At 43.1% G+C, this 21510-nt stretch overlaps 2 protein-coding genes across 2 annotated transcripts; both read right to left on the reverse strand.

The window, feature by feature from the left end:
* Positions 1-603: 603 nt before the first annotated feature.
* GPR135 (G protein-coupled receptor 135) lies at positions 604-5574 on the reverse strand. Its single transcript, XM_027554229.1, has one exon. The coding sequence runs from the start codon at positions 3861-3863 to the stop codon at positions 2370-2372; it is 1494 nt and encodes a 497-aa protein (XP_027410030.1). The 5' UTR covers positions 3864-5574; the 3' UTR covers positions 604-2369.
* Positions 5575-8632: 3058 nt separating this feature from the next.
* Positions 8633-21488, reverse strand: L3HYPDH (trans-L-3-hydroxyproline dehydratase). The gene is made up of 5 exons (XM_027554232.1): positions 20843-21488; positions 16938-17107; positions 14314-14436; positions 14092-14229; positions 8633-9978 (listed from the first exon to the last, which is right to left on the reverse strand). Exons 1-5 carry the CDS (start codon positions 21348-21350, stop codon positions 9853-9855), a joined length of 1065 nt encoding a protein of 354 aa, XP_027410033.1. The 5' UTR covers positions 21351-21488; the 3' UTR covers positions 8633-9852.
* Between the last annotated feature and the right edge of the window lie 22 nt (positions 21489-21510).

Here is a 21510-nt window from a genome sequence, read left to right on the forward strand (position 1 = left end):
TTCAGGTCCTAGTTCTATCACTGACCAGTTGAATAACCTCAAATTTAAAAACAAACATAACACTGTAAATTCTTCAGGAACATATTAGCAATTTTCTCTCTCCATTCTTATCCACCATGCCTCTTAGAACCACTAACAGAACAATCTCCTTCCCAAGCCATCCCCTTCCTAAAACTTCCTACGCCTGCCTACCAAGAGTTAGGGTGGGAATTTCTTCTCTGCTTACAGTCCTTCATGCCACCACCCTAGAGTGCCTAGTCTCATGGATGTCCACCTTCACTGATGAAGCAGATTTATCTCATGCTATGTTTTATTTTTAAATCCCTTCCTTCAATTCTTCTTCCTAGGCAATACCTTATTTTGCAACATGTTTGCTCCTTCCCCTAAGATTTCTCTTTTTCTGCCTCTATTCACAGTTCTTGAATTTCAATTTCCTAATTGGAAGACTTTATCTTTTTCCTCTAAATATCAGACATGACTTCCATTTTCTCACAGTGTGAAAAATACATGACTGCTTTTTTTTTCTGCCTTTAACAGGATATACCTGTTAAACATGAGTTCAGCTGCACTGACTGTTATAGTAAGTACTAAAGAGGAGAGATGATCTCATTTACTCTTTACTACACTTAGTGTAGGAAGATATATACAGATAATTCATAAACTTCTGGTTGCATTATGCCTTGAGAAAGGGAAAAACATTAAAACATCTTTAGTTCTGACAAGAATCATATATTTCCATCTTTGATTACAAAATGATGACATATATCCATCTGTCACACACACAAAATTAAATACTAACAAAAATGTTTAAATACTTTACAAGGAAAAAAAGATGGCCATTTCACATTAAAATCTTTATAAGAGAGCTGACATTTCATGTCTAGTTTAAAGTACTTATTCAATTAAGGCTGTGAAACACGGAAGAAAAGAGGAGTAAGATGGAAGAAACAGTGAAAACACAAAAAACATCTTTCAAAATTCTGAGCAAATGATTCTATGTATAGTGGCATTTAATAAGAGAAATTTCACCCATACAAATTCTGAATCGTGCTTTGAATTTTTTAAAAAAAATCTTTGTTTTGCACCTTTCTGAAGGTATTTCCAGTGTGATTAAAGTACCTCTCTGACTTTATGCTTACGTTATGAATACTCTACTACATATAATAATCTCACAGGCATCCTCCTTTCGAATCAAGATCACACTATTTTAGATGTCGTGTCTATAAAGGAACTTTTTTTTTTAAACAAACATACCCAAACTTCCAAATGTAGGAGAACATGTCAATCTTCTTGGAGAGCCTTATGCTCATTCCAAGAATGCATCCACTTCTCAAAATATTTCTTGAATTCCTCTTTGGAATCATTTTCGATTAGTTGAAAGCTGCGTAGGATAGCTAAGCCAATAACTTCATAGAGTTCTCCTATTATATATATATGCATTATTCACATGATTCAATCAACTTGACTTTAAATTACATTTTTGGCTGCATCCAAAAATCAAATTTACTTCAAATGCAAAGACTTTCTACTGTGAAAATCATTTAAGAATGTGAAAGCTTTCTGAGAGTGGCACCTCTAAATCATTAGAAACAAAAGTAGCAGGTTAGAGTAAGGTCAAAGTCTCAAAGATTCCCAGACAAATATTTTGGGGGAGGAGGGTTGATGCTGCACACTAGTTTCTAAATATAATCTCAAAATACTTTAAAAATTAGCCACATTTCTTTATGTTCATACTTCTGTTTGCCCCTCAAACAGTTGAATTTTATAGTAATAAACCACCTTCAAAATCCTAAAATGGTTTTAAATGGGATATGAATTTAAAATTTTCTACAAAGATTATGGGGTGGGGGTGGGAAGGAAATGCACCAAGGTGTGTAAAGCCAGATAAAAATTTCTACTCCTAACCTAAGCACCCTAGGCATGTGTTAGAGGTGCAGGTTCTAGAAATCTGAAGTTCTTTGAATGCTGGTGATTTAGAGGGGCCTTCAAGCAGTTCTTAAGGTCTTCATTCTTTCCTGGAACTCTATGTATATGAATACCAGTCGCATTCAATGAGTTTTTTGGTTTGTTTCACAGTGTGACTCCTGTAATATGAGCTTTTCAGTAATTGTGAATTTTGTCATTTTGGGCACTGACAGTTCACAATGCTTGGTTGTGCAATGTAAGATCGTTTTAATTTTTGCATTTTACATTCCTTTTGGCACTTCTGAAGGAAAGGACATTGTCTTGTTATGTTGTTTGGAGGGAAGGGGTAAGCCTTCCCCTCTGTCTCTTTTAAACGTTTGGCTTTATGAAATGCACGATTCTCCCCGTTAGTTAATTGAAGAGGGTGGAAATCTGCCTTCATAAGCTGTGCATCCCAACCCTCCTTAGAGGCTGGTATCCCCAGATTCAGATTGTTTAGCCGCTGCTGTCACAGGATCTGGTGGTCCCTCCCGGCAGAAAAGCACAACAGGATTTTTGCGAGCCCACATGGCCATATCCCCTGCCACCCCGCTGGTCGGGTTGGAAGAGGACATCGTGCTCCAGGCCCCCAGGCGGTTGGTACAGCGGTTTCGAAGGAGATTGAGGGTTCCAGCCTGTAGAGCCCGGCCCTGGTTGGGCAGGAGAGCGTCCACGTTCCTAGTCCTGTAACCCTCTTCCCGGTTGCGCCCTAGGAGCATCGAAATGTTGGGGTTGCGAACGGCATAGATGACAGGGTTGATGGCCCCGTTGGCCCAGGTCAGCCAGACGGCCACCACGTTGAGGAGAGAGGGAGACTGCGCGGCCTGGGCCCGCCGGGCGGCGGCCAGCAGCACCAAGAAGCAGTAGGGCCCCCAGCAGCAGATGACGGAGACGATCATGATGAGCACGGTGGTGGCCGTGCGCACGTCGCTGAAGAAGCGCAGCACGCGCGCGTAGGTGGTCAGGGGCCGCACGCGCACGTCCGACAGGCGCACGGTCTTGCAGATGTGGTAGTGGCAAAAGCACATGAGTAGGAAGGGCAGCAGGTAACAGGCCACCACCAACCCCACGCTGTAGGCCGCGCCCAGCTGCGCGGGGTCCGGAGACGTCCGGTAAAGGCAGCGGTGGAAGCTCTGCGCCGCCGCCGGGGCCTCCCGGGGCGTGAGGAGCAGCTCCCAGGGCAAGGAGAAGCCCAGAGCCGCCAGCCAGGCGCCCGCCAGCAGCTGCAGCGCGCGGCGGCGGCCGATCTTCTCCCGCGGCGGCCGCACGATGGCGCAGTAGCGGTCCAGAGAGATGAGGGCCAGGCTGAGCGTGGACACGATGCCGAAGCACGAGCTGAAGAAGCGGCTGGCCGCGCAGAAGCCGCTCCAGGGCCCCGCGGCGGCGGCGGTGGCGGCGGGCGCCGGGCCCCCCGGCGGCGTGAAGAGGTCCAGGAAGGCGGCTGGCAGGCAGAGCAGCGCCGTGAGCAGATCCGACAGGGACAAGGACAGGATGAAGGCGTTGGTGACAGTGCGGAGCTGCCGGTGCTTCACTATGGTCCCCATTACCGCGCAGTTGCCCAGGCTAGACAGCAGGAAGATGAGCAGGAGGACCAGCGCCTGGGCCGCCACCGCCGCCCCGTGCGACAGCAGCGGCGCCGCCTCGGGGCCCAGCGGTGGCCTCCCCGCCGCCCCCGCCGCCCCGCGCCCGCCGAGGCCGCCGCCAGCCGCGGCGCCAGTGCTGTCGGCCCCGCTCACGTCGCTCCGGTTCCCCAGCGCCGCGGCCGCCGCGGTGCTGAAGGACAGCACGGCCACCGCCGTCACCGCGGAGGAAGTCCCGCCAGGCGTGCCGGCCGGGGAGGGGGCGCCGGGGTGTGGGCTGCCCGATAAGGCCGTGCTCACTGGCGGGCGGACCAGCGGCGGCGGCGGCTGCTCCTCCATGGGGCCCCGCGGCGGCCGCAGGTCTGCTCATCCCGCACCAGGGGAGGAGGCCGCAAGCCCGAGGTGGCTCGGGGCCGGGCCCAGAGGCCTCTGCTGGGGGTCGCGCTCGGCCGGAGGGGTGACCGTCGCCCGAGACTCTCCGAGCCTTTGACGTGCGTTCCAGGCGTTGTCAAGGGAACCGCGTGTTTACGCAGGAGCGCGGGGCGGGCCGCGGGCCGAGAACCCTTAGAAAAGCGTGTCCAGGACATCACTTTTCCCTAAGGTTTCGCGGCCAGGGTGGGTAGGCTTCAGAGAGTGCCAGGTGGAGCTCCAGGGGACCATTGCCCGGCCAGATTAAAACGGGAGTGGCCCTCATATAGATGGCCAAATTCAATAGGGGTTCACTCTCACATTCTGGTTCCATATACATGTTCTACAGAGAGGTAGGGAGGGGAGAGGGGGTTGGTTGCTTCCTGTGGGTGCTTCTGGCATCTACAAGTAGGAAAGGAATCTAGAACCTGAAGTGGAAAATAGTCTAAATTCGGAGATCTTAAACATGAGGGAGCAGTAAGACTTAAACCAGGTATTCTCAAACTTGAGCAGGCAAGAGTCACCTAGAGCAGGGGTCTCCAACCCCCAGGCCACAGACCGGTAGGGGTCCCTGGCCTGTTCGAACCAGACTGCACAGCAGGAGGTGAGCAGGGGGTGAAACCTAAACCATTGCCTCACCCAGCTCTGTTTGTGAGAAAATTGTCTTCCAGGAAACCGGTCCCTGGTGCCAAAAAGGTTGGGGACTGCTGACTTGGAAGGCTTGTTAAAACACAAGTGACTGGGTCCAACTTCAGGGGTTCAGATTCAGTAGGTATGGGGTCCTGTCTGAAAATGTGCATTTCTAACAAGTTACTGGGTGTATGATATTGCTGGTCCAAGGACCAGGCTTTGAGAACCACTGATGTAGTAAGCTTATTAAAATGCAGTCATTGGCTGACTCCCAGGGTTACTGAGGATGGGCCCATGAATCTAAGTCCTCAATGTGATTCTGATACAGGTGCTCTGGAGAGCTAGGATACGGATCCTGGAGAAGGGATGTCACCTTGCTTTCAAGGGCCTGGCCCTCAGGACCGTTACTGTCTCACGTGTCAGGGAAGAGGGGAGAGTCGCTGCTTCCTTGCCCTGCTTTCAGTCTTTGTCAGTTCTCTGGAAGGTGATATGTTTTGAGTTTAAGGTGCTGGAGTCGCCACAGATGCACTCCAGGTATCTGGCAGCAAGATTTCGGGAACAGCAAGAGTGTGCCTGCTCAGGGAAGCTTGCATCTCAAGTTTCTGGGCATGGCATCTTACGGGGGGCAGTGTTAATAAACCCTCAGGTTCTCTAAAGCAGTGGTCTGCAAAGTGTGGACCCTGGACCAGCAGCACTGGCATGACCTGGGAACTTGTTAGAAATGCAGATTCTCAGGCCCTACTGCAAATATACTGAATCTGAGACTCTGCAGATGGAGCCCAGCTACCAGCCCTGCAAGTGATTCTGATGCAAGTTTGAGAAACACTGATCTAAAGAATGATTAGTATACTTTCAGGTCTCAGTATCAACAATATTAGTGTTTTGGGTGCTCATTTGGGTGGGGAAAGATATCCTACTGAAAATTTACAGTATAAAATAAAGTTCGTTTAAGGTGGTAAAAGGGCTTCCCTGGTGGCTCCGATGTTAAAGAATCTGCCTGCAATGCGGGAGACTTGGGTTCAATCCCTGAGTTGGAAAGATCCTCTGGAGGAGGACATGGCAACGCACTCCAGTATTCTTGCCTGGAGAATCCCCACGGACAGAGAAGCCTGGCAGGCTATAGTCCATGGGGTCGCAAAGAATCGGACACAAATGAGCAACTAACACAGCACAGCAGGGTGGTAAAATAAGACTCGCTTTCTTGGTCTCGGCATTATTGACATTTTGAGCCAGATAATTCTTTCTTGGGGAGGCGACCCTATGCATTGTAGGATGTTGAACAGTATCCCTAGTTGCTACCATGGGATGGCAGTAGTGACAGCTATACATGTCTTCAGACTGCAAAATGTTGGGGAAGAGGGTGAGAGGGGGGCCAGCCTCAGCTGAAAACCACTGAACTAAGACAAAAATATATAATAGATTACTTTTGTTTTCTTTTGAAAACCTTCTCTGTACCAAGTTTTCAGAAACAAGGATCCCAGACCAAAGAACCTTACAGATTTAGGCAAACACAAATATATTACAATGTCATAGATGTTTAAACATATAATGACTATAGGAAGAGTCTAGCAACTGGGAGACCAGTTAAGAAAAGGCACTGTAATAGCCCAGGAGAGAAATGACAAGTCTGAACTAAGCATTTACAGTGAAGGAGGGGAAGAGATTTTACGGATTCATGTCTGGATTGGGGGTCTTTGGATATAAGCAATACAATGAGGTTTCTGTCTCATTTAAGCAAAAACAGAATTGGCCAGAAGGATGCGGGGAGTTCAAAAGGATAGTCTTTAATAGCTAACTCCAAGAGCACGAGAAGTCAGGGCAACTCTACAGGTAGAGGAACTGAGAACGATCTCTTTAGGGATCTACAGGAATAAGTCTGCTTCAACCATTTTTCAGACCTTTTGTCATTTCTCGCAAGATCCCAGGTCTTGGTGGGGAGACTCTGACTGGAGTACCCTTTCCTGGCCACCTCAGCAAGGCTACATGCTGGGGAGGGATAATTTCCCAAAGGAAAAGGAGAGTGTTGTTGATAAAAGAAGGGGAAAGGAATGGTGCTGACCAAATCCATAGAAATCCACCTCAGAGCATCAGCAGATGGGTCGAAAGAGCACAAACAAGAAGCCGAGGATAGAACCCAAGTTCCTGGCTCCTATTCCCTGGAGCTCTGCACCAAGGGTATAGAGGTTCCTGCTCCAAAATGTACCACACTTGCCTGCCGGAAGCAAGGTTCAGTCGCTCAGTCATGTCTGACTCTTTGCGACCCCATGGACTACAGGACACCAGGCTTCCCTGTCCTTCACCATCTCCTGGCGTTTGCTCAAACTCATATCCATTAAGTCAGTGGTCCATCCAACCATCTCATCCTCTGTCATCCCTTTCTCCTTCTGCCTTCAATCTTCTCTAGTATCAGGGTCTTTACCAATGAGTTGGCTCTTTGCATCACGTGGCCAAAGTACTGAAGCTTCAGCTTCAGCATCAGTCCTTCCAATGAATATTCAGGACAATTTCCTTTAGGATAGACTGGTTTGATCTCCTTGTTGTCCAAGGGACTCTCAAGAGTCTTCTCCAACATCACAGTTCAAAAGTATCAATTCTTTGGTGCTCAGCCTTTTTTATTGTACAGCTCTCACATCTGTACAAGATTACTGGAAAAACCATAGCTTTGACTACACGGACCTTTGTAGGCAAAGTAATGAATCTGCTTTTTAACATATAAACCTGTGGGTGACCATTAAATCTAGGTTAGATCAAGCACAGCTTCCAATGAGTAATCAAGTCAAAACCAGACTGTAATAGTTGAGTAGCAAATGGAAGATAAAAATATATTAATAAGAGAGTAAGGAATCTAGAAGCTTGACTACAAAAGGAAGGGAAAAGGGTGACAGATAGCAGGCTGAAGAGAGAAGGTGGACATGGGGTGTTTGTTTCATTTTGTTATGATGATACTTGGTAATAGCTTAGAGGAAGGAACCAGTGACAGGAAAGAGGTTGCTTGAAAAAGCTTAGTGATGAGGCAGGCTCCTTAGCAAGGATGGGAAGGGAGAGAAGTGAATAGTATTTAGAAGGCAGAATCAATAAGGCTTCATGACTGATTAGACATGTGGAAGCAAGAGGAATAGCTGTTGATTTCCCTAGTGGTTTTGACTCTGTGGAAGGCATGGTGAAATACAGAAGGAATGAATGTTATTGCAAGGGTTTGGCTCTGGTTCGGATTAGAATTTAAGAATATTTAGGCAGTATTAATTTTTCAATGTTTAGTAAACAATATTTTTGTTTAAAGTACTATATTGTAAAACAAGTTCTGGCTGTCCTGTCTCACAAGTGGAGGAAGTGCAGCAGGAAAATACTGGACCTGGAGTCAGCAGAGCTAGAATGACAGCCCCGAATGTGACCTTGTTGTTGTTGTTTAGTTCCTAAGTCAACGCCTGACTCTTTGCCACCCAGGCAAGAATACTGGAGTGGGTTGCCATTTCACTCTCCAGGGGATCTTCCTGACCCAGGGATCGAACCCATGTCTCCTGCATTGGAAGGCGGGTTCTTTACCAGGGAGCCACCAGGGAAGCCCCAGATGTGACGTTAATAGAGTAATTTAACACATCTGACTTCCATTTCTCTCATATTCATAAATGTGGCATACCAGGGACGGGCAGAGGGAGTGCTAGCCAGGGTACAGTTGATCAGAAGGTGCACTGTCTGTAGAGAATTTTGAAACAATGTTTCAAACATTTAGACTACTAAATGTCGGTCTGCATTTTTAAAAAATTAATGTGACTTGTGAAATTTAGAGAGAAAATAGTGGTTCTGTTTCTATTTTTCAAAAGTGTAACGGGCGAGGGAGGGGACCTATGTATGCCTTTGGCTGATTCATATTGATGTTTGGCAGAAACCAACACAATTCTGTAAAGCAATTATCCTTCAATTAAAAAATAAATACTTTCAAAAAAAGAAAAAATGTTTCTCTGGCCAAAAAAAAAAAGAAAATCTCTTTAATCTGTAGAAAATTTCTTGGTCATATTTAGTGTTTTTTTTTGGAGGTAAATGAATTCTTTACTACAAATTTTAAGAGATAATGAGTGGAAAACATTAGTTTTTGTGCATTTAATAAGGAAATCAAGAACATTAACTTTATAGTCTTCATTTTGGACAGGTGATTCAATCACAGACCTAATAACGGGATGTGTACAGACTTGCTGGATGACAGAGCCAGTTGAAATGAATTAAATACTTCACGGTATGCTAAGAAAAAGAACTACTACTACTTACCTCAAAAAAAGTTTACTGAATATTAAGAGAATCACATGTTGATTAATTTTTATTATTTCATTTTATAATGACTGATAATAATCAAATGTTATTTTTTTTAACAGACTCACAGACAATTAACTAGCAAGAATGCCAACAGTTAACATTTCTTTCATGTTTTAAATTACCTACCATGTAGTTGGTAGAGTATGAGATTTGCCCCATTATAGAGATTCACTGATTGACTCTGACTGTATACCTATACTTAAAAAATTGCAATAAACAACCATTTTTATAAGAACCTTAATGATATATCAGAAGCCTGATTCTTGGTCTTCTCTCAAGTTCATGGGGATAGGAGCTGGTCTTTGCAGCTTAGAGGACATCCCAGCAGCAGCTACAACAACTTTCACCCAAAGAAGCTGACCACCCACCTCTTTCCCAGTTTATGACTGCTAAGTGTTGAGGACTTTATAATAATATATCTCCCATGCATTGTGCTTAGAGAGAGGGCAGGTACTGTGTGCTCAGTCATGTCTGACTCTTTGCAACCCCACAGTCTGAAGCCCACCAGGCCTCCCTGTCCGTGGAATTTTCCCGGCAAGCATACTGGAGTGGATTGCCATTTCCTTCTCCAGAGAGGGGGCATGATTTTACATAAAAACTGGAAGACTAAAATAATGAACTTGTAAGACCCATTGTTGTGAGGGCTACAATTCAAGCTTAGAGCATTTAAAAAAAAATATCACAGTGACTACCACAGAGTAATAAGAACTAAGTAAGTAAAAACTGAGGTTTTAATTTTACCTGATGTGTTAATAATTAGAAAAGTATTCTGAATTTTGGATACTTTATATTCTGTAAGTGATAGTTATATCAATATACATGTACAAACTGAGGAATAATGACTTTATATTTAGCCACAGTATTTTAGAATCTCAGTTGGTTTATGTGTACAATTTGGATTTATAGTTTTCTGCATAACACAGAGAAAAATAAGTAATGATAACAATTTCTAGGACAAGAAAGCCCTTATGAGCCATAGAAGTTATTTGAGAAGAAATCCATCCCTCAGTGGGTCATCATCTTCTACTATAAAACTTGCGGTACCTGTGTAATGCGCTTGTCCGGATACTTCCACTATGACAGCTTTAAAATCACCACATTTTGCTTCCTGAAAAAAGATGATGAAAGGAGAATATCAAGGTATTGCCTGCATAGTTTACCTAGCCTAAAAGTTGTATTCTCAAATTTTATCATTTTAAAGAGAATCCAAGAGTTAAGTGGGCCTCCCCGGTGGCTCAGTGGTAAAGAATCTCCTGCAGTACAGGAGACACAGGAGATGTGGTTTGATCCCTGGGTCAGGAAGATCCCTTGGAGGAGGGCATGGCAACCCACTCCAGTATTCTTGCCTGGAGAATCCCAAGAACAGAGGAGCCTGGTGGGCTATGGTTCATAGTGTCGAAAAGAGTTGGATGCAACTGAGTACGGCGATCATATGGGCAATTGGGAGGCTTTTAAGGTAAGTGACTGTATTCATGTTTTTAGATTAAGTTTAGCTGTAAAGTGGGGAACTAATTGGGGAAGAGACAGAAACTAGAAACCCAGCAACCTGTTAAGAGGCAACTTTAATTCATCAATTAAATCTAGAGACAGGAGGGCAGTTTTTAGTGAGAATGCAGAACAAAATATAGAGACACTTTTGAGGCAGAATTGATAGACCTGGGGGCTGATGTACACAGGTGGTGAGAATAGAGATGAGTTAAATATGACCACAGTGTCTAGCCTGGAAGTGCAGTTGCGCCACCATTAACCAAGATGGGGAATGAGACAGGAAAGAACGTATTTAGGAAGGAAGAACATTTTAATGAGTTGAGGTATCTCTGGGACAGTCATCTTGAAATAAGTTTAGTGGACAGTGTTAGACTTGGGAGAGAGGCACAGATAAGCATGGTAGGGATGAAGATTTGGGTGGTTGAGAATAAAGTTCATTCTCATATGGGTGAAACTGCCCATCTGCATCAAATGTTTTGCCTAAGAGCAAGAAAATACGGTGTTTAACAGTATAGGGTCTGCTCAGAGAGACCCATCTTCATAGCCTGGCTCTGCTGTCTGTTTGACCTCTGACAAAGTATCTAAACTCTAAATTTTCATAGGATTCTTGTGAGAATTACATGAGATGGTATATATGAAGTGCTGAGCTTAGAAATTAACATGTAGTGAAGCACCCAATAAATGTTGACAATTACTATTTTATCTTAAATCTCAGACTTGAAGACAATGTATTTCAAATTTCTGCATATAACATGGTATTCTGCGGGGAGCTGCCCATGAGAACAGGGTCCTTTATCTGAAGGACACAGCTCTGGGAGCTGCCTCAGTCCTTGAGGGTTTGCTTGCAAACATAGCTCTTTGTCCCGCCACTCCAGAGATTAGGCGATTATTTATTGCAGACACCTGGGGTTCTGGACAAACTTCTCACGCACAGGGAAATGTTATCTGGTGTAAGAAATAATAACAGAGTGCCATTCCCATGCTCTCAAGATTTCTTGTGACTTTTTGTAAGATGTATAGGTCAACCAAGAAAAATGTTAACTGTCTTGTTTTTCTCTTGCTCTCCTGTATAAATATAAGATGCTGAATAAAGTCGTGGTCAGACCGCTTCCCTTTGTGGAGTCGTGTCTGATCCTCTCAACCCCATCTTTGCTGTAGTATTCTTTTGCTGTAGTATTCTTTCTCAGCCGCGTCGTGCACGTTCTCGGGACCTGATCGACTTTGCCGGCTGGCTCCGGCAGTATTCCATCAAGATTACTGTATTGTGTAGAAATCCCTAACTTAAACAAAATTCAGTGTTCAGAAAAACAAAACTTTAAAACCGCTATATTAGATTTAAAATCTTTATTAGGATAAATTATTTGGTATATTAAAGGACTCTTCGTGAGTATATTAATTTACCAGATGCAATTTAATCATACTATAGTAGATTTCACTTACTACTATGAGTAATTCATAATTAGCTCTGCTAGCACATTTAAAATTTGATTACATTATATTAATAAGGGGTACCCAGTTGGCACTAGTGGTAAAAACTCAGTTGCCAATGCAGGAGACTTAAGAGACCTGGGTTGGATCTCTGGGTTGGGAAGATCCCCTGGAGAAGGAAATGGCAACCCACTCCAGTATTCTTGCCTGGAGAATCCTATGGACAGAGGACTCTGGTGGGCTAAAGTCCATGGGGTCTCAAAGGGTTGGACATGACTGAAGATACTTAGCACTATGTTAATAAGAACTCTACTTTCCAAAACTTTTCAGCACTTTCACATCTTACTATATAAAATGGAATATTCCTATAGAATAAAAACAAAAAAAATCCAAAACCTAGTTTAATCGTTCTCAAACATTTCGGTCTCAGGATCCCTTAATATCCTAAGATTTGAGGATATCACCAGCCATTACCTTAATAGAAAAACCAGACCAAGACACTAAAAAAGTAGAAAATTCAGGTAAATATCTTTGATGAATATAGTGGCCAAAATCCTCAACAAACCAATCCAACAATACAAAAAAAAGATCATATACCATGATGATGCTGGATTTATACCAGGGTCACAAGGATGGTTCAACATACACAAATCAATCAATGTGATACACTACATTAACAAAAGGAAAGACAAAAACCACATAATCATCTCAATAGATGCAGAAAAAGCATCCCAGAATATTAAACATCCATTCATAATGAAAAATGTTCATCAAAGTGGGTATACTGAGAACATATCTCAACATAATAAGGACCATTTATGACAAACCTGCAGCCAATGTAATACTCAATGGTGAAAAGCTGAAAGCCTTCCTGGTAAATTCAGAAACAAGACAAGGTTGCCCGTTTATGCCACTTCTGTTTAACCTAGTATCAGAAATCCCAGCCATAGCAATCAGATATGAAAAAAAAATATCCAAATTGGGAAGGAAGAGGTAAGCTGTCACTATTTGCAGATGAAATGATACTCTATATAGAGAACCCTAAAGTCTCCACCCTAAAACTATTGGCGCTAATAAAGTTCTAAGTTGCAGGATATAAGATTAATATACAGAAATCTGTCACATTTCTATACACTAATAATGAAATATCAGAAAAAGTAAAAAAAAAATCTCATTTAAAACTGGGTCAAAAAATACCTAGGAATAAACTTAACCAAGGAGGTGAAAGATCTACATACTGAAAGCTATAACACATGGATTAAAGAAACTGAAGATGATGTAAAGAAACAAAAAAATATTCCATGCTCTTGCACTGGAAAACATAATATTATTAAAATGGCCATACCACCCAAAGCAATGTACAGATTTAATGCAATCTCTATCAAAATACTAGGCCACTTTTTACAGAACCAGAACAAACAATCCTAAAATGAATATGGACCTCAAAGAGTTTTTTAGGTTATATCAATTAATATTTTCTATACTGGGATTTCTTTGGAAGGAATGATGCTAAAGCTGAAACTCCAGTCCTTTGGCCACCTCATGCGAAGAGTTAACTCATTGGAAAAGACTGATGCTGGGAGGGATTGGGGGCAAGAGGAGAAGGGGACGACAGAGGATGAGATGGCTGGATGGCATCACTGACTCGATGGACATGAGTCTGAGTGAACTCCAGGAGTTGGTAATGGACAGGGAGGCCTGGCGTGCTGCGATTCATGGGGTCGCAAACAGTCGGACATGACTGAGCGATTGATCTGATCTCTGATTTTGGAAATTAAACATATTTGTTCATTAATTCATTTATAAATAATAAATCTGTTGCATGTTGTAATAAACAAATTTTTGTGAAAATAGCTACATCTGCCAACAAAAAAAAAATGTAATGGGAAACATGGCATTTTTTACATTTTAACAAACCTCTTTAATGTCTGGCTTAACTAAAGGCAGCTAGATTCTCATTTTTGCTTCTGCATTCAATCGGTTAAGATATCACATACCATGTAGCTCCTGGAAAATTCCACTGTACATTTGTGAAACGATGAAAGTGAAGAGCAAGCAACATCTCAGTATTATTATGAATATAGCTTTGACCTTGTGGACCCATGGATAGGACCCCAAGGTCCTTTCCATACTTTGAAAACCAATATCCTAGGTGAACAGAAGTTTTTCCAGTCCTGTGTCCTTTGTCAGTCCTTTTTCAGTCCTCTTCTAAGAGCTTAATGAAAAAACTTACCTAACATCCAACTCAGGTCTCGAGAATCAAAAGTAAGATATTTAGAGACAAGAAGCTACAGGTACCACTCACCCTCACAGCCTTCCCTGTGAATACTGAGCCAGTTGCACTGCTCTTAAAGGCTCTGGTCTGGTTCAGTTCTAGAAGCCCTTTGTGATACTGAAGGGCAATTCGGGCTGTCACTCCTGAGCCGGTAGGACTTCTGTCAACCTGTTTCAGAATAAATGAAGATAGTGTTCACAGAGTTCTAGTTCCATATTACCTGGCTGTGTCTAAAAATCCCAGCTTTAATACCTGTTCATCTGCAAACACACAGATATTGGTGGTTGGTTCCTCATTGTAAGTGTCTTTTCCATCTGTTAATATAGTTCCATATAGAAAAGCAAGGTCTTCGCTGTCAGGATGACTAATTTTAAACTGTAAATAAAATAATTAACAACCACATGTAAAATAAATATTTTCATTCAAATCTATCTTTTAAATAACAGATATGGGGTACTCTTAGATATAATTTTTCCATCTTTATCATTTTAAAAAATATTTTTTGGGTCACAACACTAAATATTGATATTAGAAATTACACATTTTTCTAGATGAATAAAGATACTTTTGTTGGAAGTTATGATTCTTACACTTTGAGCCCTTTCTAAGGAGGTCATCCTGCACATATCCTCTACTAAAGGAACAGCCGTATTTTATACACTTAACCCCCAAACATATGCACTCTTTGAAGCACTGACCTCAGCACTGACCCCAGGACAGTCAATTCACAGGCCAGCCATGGCTGCTCAAACAGGAAGAGAAAGGCAATCCTTATCTTACCCTAAGGAACTTGAAGAGGATAATGCAGAAAAGTCAAGCAATGAGTATCTAGAGCTGAAATTAGTATCACTGATAAACACAAGAACTGTAAGAGGCCATGAGCAAGCAAAAAGTATAAGGCTGCAGAAGCTATTAGGTTAAGAGAAGCAACTGGATGGGGCAAAAAGGCTATTATAAAGGACTGAAGTCAGTATCATTAAAAAGCAGCAGGTACACACAGAAGCAGGCAATGGCAGGGCAGCTAAGTCACATGAGCAGTAAAGCTTGGTCTGGCTCAAATGTGCAATGCTTCCTATTCTTCTTGGGAGGTCTGGTTGTTTAACTTCTGGATTTCTGTAATGTCTATTAGCCTGGCCAAGATGACTATAATCTTACTTCTACTGTATCCCGATGGTTAGTACATTCCCCTACCACTTACCTATCATTTAAAGCAGTTGAAGAGATTGGAGTCCTAAAATCCAAGGAGTCCATCTATAATCCAGTTAAAGAAGCCTGCATATTGGACCTTTGTTCTCCATCCCCTTAAAGCACCCATGCAGTTACATCACACTGCACACAGGGATGCTGCCCCCACTAGACTGAGCTCCTTGAAGGTGGTGGGGTTTGTTCTTCCTCTGGTCTCCAGCATCTAACATAGTATCTGACATACAATAAGTCCTTGGTAAATGTTTGTTAAAAGGATAAGGACAAATTTATACTACATCTACTTTAGTCCCCTTCCCTCCCAAATGGCCTTTGCCTAAATCTGCATAAGTAGGATGCTGCTGCTGCTGCTGCAACCCCATAGACGGCAGCCCACCAGGCTCCCAAGTGGTCAGCAATTCACAAAGTAGACCTACTGCCTGCTTCATCACTGACAGAACTTCTCATATTTTCCTCAGAACCCTTCCTCCCTCAAAGTCCACCCCTTACCACCTTAGTGAGATGTTCTAGCTTTAATGAGACGTTTAAACTTCCTCCTTTTATTAAGAAAACAATGCCTTTTCCTCTTGATTTTATTAAAAAATAAGGTCAAATTATTTTGTGTCAAATTGTTAACTCAAACTATTAGCTGTCTGCTTACTGGAACAGAAAACAGATATAAGTCCAGAGTTTCAGAAGTTTTCATGATAAAATAATTCTACATATTTATATTGGAAGTCCTGGAAAAATGATAATTTAGAACAGGGTTATAGTATATATTTTCATTTTGCCATTTAGGTCATAAAGTTATAGGTTATTATGTTAAATTAAAGCCTCAGATATGTTAAATAGGCCTTAATTATTAGAAGTATTCTAGATTCTATCTTTCCTAAGTTATTGTTCACTTAGAACGATAATTAAATTTTCATATGCTAAAACATTCAAGTATGTATATGAGTTTTATATACAGGTCCCAATTAGGTAAAATGTCAGACTTGTGCTAGAAGTGAAAGAATATTCTAGAATTACTTATTATCTAAACTGATTTTATAACAACAGTTTTCCCAAATCAAACTGGAGTTACTTGAGTTATTACTTGGAGTTATTACTTTGCAACAATATAGAAAAAAATTCACTAACTAGGAATTAATATTCTCTGTAAAATAAGAGAAATTCTGATCAGATTTAATGAAATCCATTTTGTAAGCTATATTTGACATTCATTATTTTCAAGTGGTGCAGAATGACCACGTATATCAAAAGCATTTCAAAGTGTAATATTATCTATTTTCTATTTGTTTAAATAACCACAAATTATAAGTTATTCTTAAAGTGAACAGTTGTCATTTGTTGAACATTTACTATGGCGAAGGCACTATTCTAAGTCCTTTACACGTACTGACTTACTCTTACAACTCCCTATGAAGCACCAATTTCATAATTTCCATTTACAGATGGGAAAACCGAGGCACACAGAGGCAATGTGACTTGTTCAAGGTTACACAAGTTACAAACGGCAAATCCACAACACCCAGGTAGTCCTGCTCTAGAGTTTAAGATTACAACCAGCACCCTATTCTTAGTACGACTGGTAATCTAAATGTAGAGATATTTAATTTCTGTAGACATGTCATTTATATCTCCTCCATGTCACAGAGGAGGCTATCAGCTATGACGGCAGCATCAGTACTGACCTGAGCCTTCACTGCCTCTGTCACTGCACTTGCTGCAGCCACGAGGTCCCCCATCTTTGCAGAACAAACATCGAGTCCTAACTTTTCAGCACTGACAAAGGCATAAAATGCACCACCATAGGCAATGTCCACCACCACCTTCCCACGACCAGGAACATCCACCAGGAAATCTAAAAGAGATGTGTTTGAAAATAAGTTTGTTTTTAGTATTTCAGCAATAAAATTCACATCATTTTAAATTCATGTGTATTTATGGGTGGTGGGCTAAAGAGTACTTTTTCCTATCTTAGGAATGCAGCAAAAATCAATTTTGAAAATGAATGTGCATCAAGTAAATAATAACAGACCTTTAGCTAAGTACATCTTTCTATTTTTAACTTCAATGAGGTTCGCGTAAAGTTTTAGAACATCTGAATGCCATGTTTTTCCTAAATCATACTTACATATTTTGTTAACCATTCTGAGGATCTTTTCTAGAAAACATCATTGAAGCAGAGAGAGAGAGGAAACTCTGGGATATGAATGTGTGAAAACTATGAAGGAAAATGTAGGTCCCTCTCATACTATTGGGAATGGTTTAAAACAGTGAGGATTTGGGATCCTATTCACAAACTGGTTTTCTTCAGCTACAACATCAAAACAAAATGGGAAAAACAAAACAAAACAAAACATTTTTCTATCCAAGTTTCAGATACTCATTTATCTAGAAATTTTCATCTCAAGGAAGTAACCTGCAGGCAAATATCCAGAATAAAGCCATTATAGAATCAGTGGCCTTTACAGTATCATTTTGCATCAGAGTTTTTATTTGGGTATTTTAAGTCCCTGACATACCCCAAATTTCACCTAAACTGCAGTTGTTTGAAATCCTGAATTTGTATTTCCAAAGGAATGGGGCTGGTGATATTTGGGGACATTAAAACTGTTGACCTTTCTTTGCATTTTTTTCTCTTTCTCCTCCCTAAGTCAAATAGGCTTAATGATCACTTTCTCTGGGGGAGGCATATAGCAGGGGAGAAGGCAGGTCTCTCTGTTTCTGGTTCACGGAAACCTAAGTTATCAGGGGAAGATTTGTTGGCACAGGAATGTCCCAAAGGGAGAACAGTCCTCCTGGTCAGTAGAGAAATTTCCTCTAGGCCAAGAAAAGAGACTGAAGGTTCTGACTGCAGACCTCTGTGGTCTGTCCCACAGCACAGTGAGGAGGCAGAGATAGCCACAGGAAGAGGGAGAGGAGACAGGGGCAGGGGCCACTGGATGGGGTAGATGATGTTTCCCTGGTTAACTATGCAAGTGGTTAAGGCCCTTGTCTCCAAGATGGAACTTTTAAGAAACCTTTGCTCACACATATATCAGAAAAGGGCCCTTGGAAGGATAAGGCAAAGTCAACCAGAAGGGTAAAGGGGTCTCAATTTAGAAATTAAGTTGTGAAAAGTAAAATAGTTCTTATACTCCTTGCTTTGCACAGTGAGTCATACAAAGACACCAGGGAGCTATCAGTTTCAGAGCAGAATCACAGAATCCTTTTAACACATAATGTGTCAGAGCATATTTATAATCAAGAGTAAAACATGCCAGTGGAACTTAACAGCAAAAGAGAAAAATGCTTTATCTTGATGTTGATGCAACGTGCAAAGCAGGTTTAATGAGGAGACTGAAGAAATAGATGGAAATGAGGGACTGCCAGAATGGGGAAAGCTACGTGTGGCTTTGGAGTCCTCATGTGAAAAATGGAATTGTTTCCTTCTGAAGACGATTGTTTTGAGAATTTCATGTGATAATGCATGGGGAATACCTGGCAGATTAGGAATGCAATAAATATCAATATGAAAGCCCAAAGTTTAACTTCCAGCAGGAATAGGGCTCTTACGAGGACCAATGAACATATTCTGCTCTGAGTTTCATTTATTTACTCAACAAACATTCACTGACTGCATACTGTTCTAGTACTTAAATACAGTGATGAAAATTAGTTTTCACTTTAGCTGGGTGGCATAGCAATGAACTCAGCAGCTCTGAGGTGGGGACTATTGTTATCCTCTCTTTAAAGATGACACTGAGGCATGGAATCCCTTCCACAGGTTACAGAGATGGGAAGGGGCAGAGCAATGATCTTGAACACTATCAGTCTGCCTTTTAAGCAACTTTCAAAGTAGAGAATTTAAGGATTTCATTTTCTTAATGACTCAAAGTGACCATAAATGCCCACTGATTATCTTATGGTCACACAAGGATGCTTTCAGGAACTACTGTGCTTGTCGTATTGGCTGCTCCCACCCTAACCAACCCCAAACTATGATGTACACAGCTGGTGATCCTGCTGCCAGCTGTCATTTCCCACAAAATCTAGAGTGCTTCTAATCCGCTGCTGGGATGGCCTGGCGGTTTGGGGGCGGGGGACGGAGTCAGGTAACCAAGCCAGTTAACAGTTGAGGTTTTTAAAGATGCAACCCTAACATAAATTCTCATCTCCCTTATGTGCCCTCCCAATCCGATGTGACACCATTTCTTCTGGGCAAACAGTATCAGTTTTCCCAGTGGCATTCTTTTACCAACTTGTGTGTTTCAGCTGCCTGAGGCTGTTCTAAGACTCTCAAACACCTGGGCTATTACTGCATGGTTCATAACATTCATAAACAGGTTAATTGGGAACCCCAATCCACCCGGAGGCTCAAGATTAAATTAACAGAATGATTTACATGGCTTGAAGTCTTTGAGGAAAAGGAGTGATAACCCTATACCTGTATTGACTAAATTAGCACCCAGCTCAGTTCTAGTCAGACTACTAAAGCCTCCTCTGATAGAATTCAGCCTTCACTGATAGGATTTTTAAGGATCTCCCTCTTTGTAAGGATTATAATTACCTTGTTTAGCATCACATACAGGCTCTGTACTAGAGAACCCACCAAAACCTTTTCAAGGTTCTGCACTCCTAGAGAACTAGCAACCTGATATATTCCGCAGTCTTTATGTCTCTGCTGCTGCTGCTGCTAAGTCATTTTTTAAACTTCTAGGTACCTTGCATTCACGTATACAAAATCCTCAAAAAAACTCAATTGAGATAAAAATGAAGACACAGTAGGAATGGAAAGCGAATGAGGCTGCATAGCTTTAAAGAGGAGTCAGGATTTGGACCCATACACTTTTTCCTGTTATTAAAAAGTAAGAGCAGCAACAGCTGTATATTCTTGAAAAGATTTAATTCTTCCCCCAAGAAGTGGGGAAGACACTTTTTACAGATGAGCTCCAGCAACCTGTGTTTACTAACTTGTCAGGGGTCGATAACGTGCTCAGCAAGCATATTCTGAGCCATCCTGGAGCCCCGTACGTGGTTGCTCTTTACACTTTTCTTGACCCTAGTGGACCCTGCTTTATCCAACTGCAAAATCTTCTGGAATGCCTGAGAGAGGGGAACGAAGCGTTGAGTAAGGGAAACTCGTAATTCTGTACTCCTCGAGGCTCTCCCCAAATAACAGATGGACACGTCTGCGAGATAGACAATATGAGTATTGTTGCTGAATGGCTAAGTCGTGCCCCACTCTTTGCGACTCCATGGACTGCAACCTGCCAGGCTTCTCTGTCCATGGGATTTCCCAGACAAGAATACCGGCGTGAGCTGCCATTACCTTCTCAGGGGATCTTCCCAACCTAGCTTCCTGTCTTCGGCACTGGCAGGTGGATTCTCTACTGCTGAGCCACTAGAGAAGCCCCAATCGAATTGCATGCACCACACAAATTCACAAGGCTAAGATGCTGACATACATTTGCAGGGATTTAGAATTACCTTCTGTTTGATTGTAAAAGCTTGTGGGGTGGGTTAGTTGCGCTCGTGGGCTCCAGCCCACAGAGACAGTTAGTGTAATTAGTTGGGTCCCCGGCTGCAGGGCCGGAAGGGTCCTGCCGGTTACCTGTGGCCAGCACGAAGGCCGGGACACTGTGGAAGCGCACCGGACCGCGACTGCGGCAGCCCTCGCACTCCACGAAGGCGGCCACCAGCCCGCACGGGCAATGGATGTTGACCAGGGCCTCTTGGGCGTCGGACGGGGGCGCCGGCACCAGCCCGAAGTCGAGCGCAAAGCGGCCCAGCGCCAGCACAGCGTGGCCGCACATAGAACTGTAGCCCTCGTTGTTCAGGAACAGGACGCCCAGGTGCGCGTCGGGCAGCTCGCTCGGCACCAGCACAGCTCCGTACATGTCCCGGTGCCCCCGGGGTTCGAACATGAGCCGTCGCCGCACATGGTCAAGGTGCTGGCGCATGTAGCGCCGCTTGGCCAGCAGCGTGGGGCCGACCACCTCCGGACACCCCGCCAGCACAATGCGCAGGGGCTCGCCGCCTGTGTGCATGTCCACCACCGACAGCGCCGGCGTCCCCGGGTCATGTGGAGGCATCCAGGGCACAGTCAGCGGGCCCGCCATAGTCTGCCTCCGGGAGACAACTCTACCGCCACGCAGACACGCGCTTCACGCTGCGAACCCACTCGCTCCCTCCGCGATAGAGAGGCAGGCCGTCTCCCCGGCTCAGGGGGCCGGGCCTAGGAACCGAGACCCGGAAGCGCGAGGAAGGGCGGGGCTTCGG

This window comes from Bos indicus x Bos taurus, chromosome 10 (assembly GCF_003369695.1).
Source record: "Bos indicus x Bos taurus breed Angus x Brahman F1 hybrid chromosome 10, Bos_hybrid_MaternalHap_v2.0, whole genome shotgun sequence".
NCBI lineage: Eukaryota > Metazoa > Chordata > Mammalia > Artiodactyla > Bovidae > Bos > Bos indicus x Bos taurus.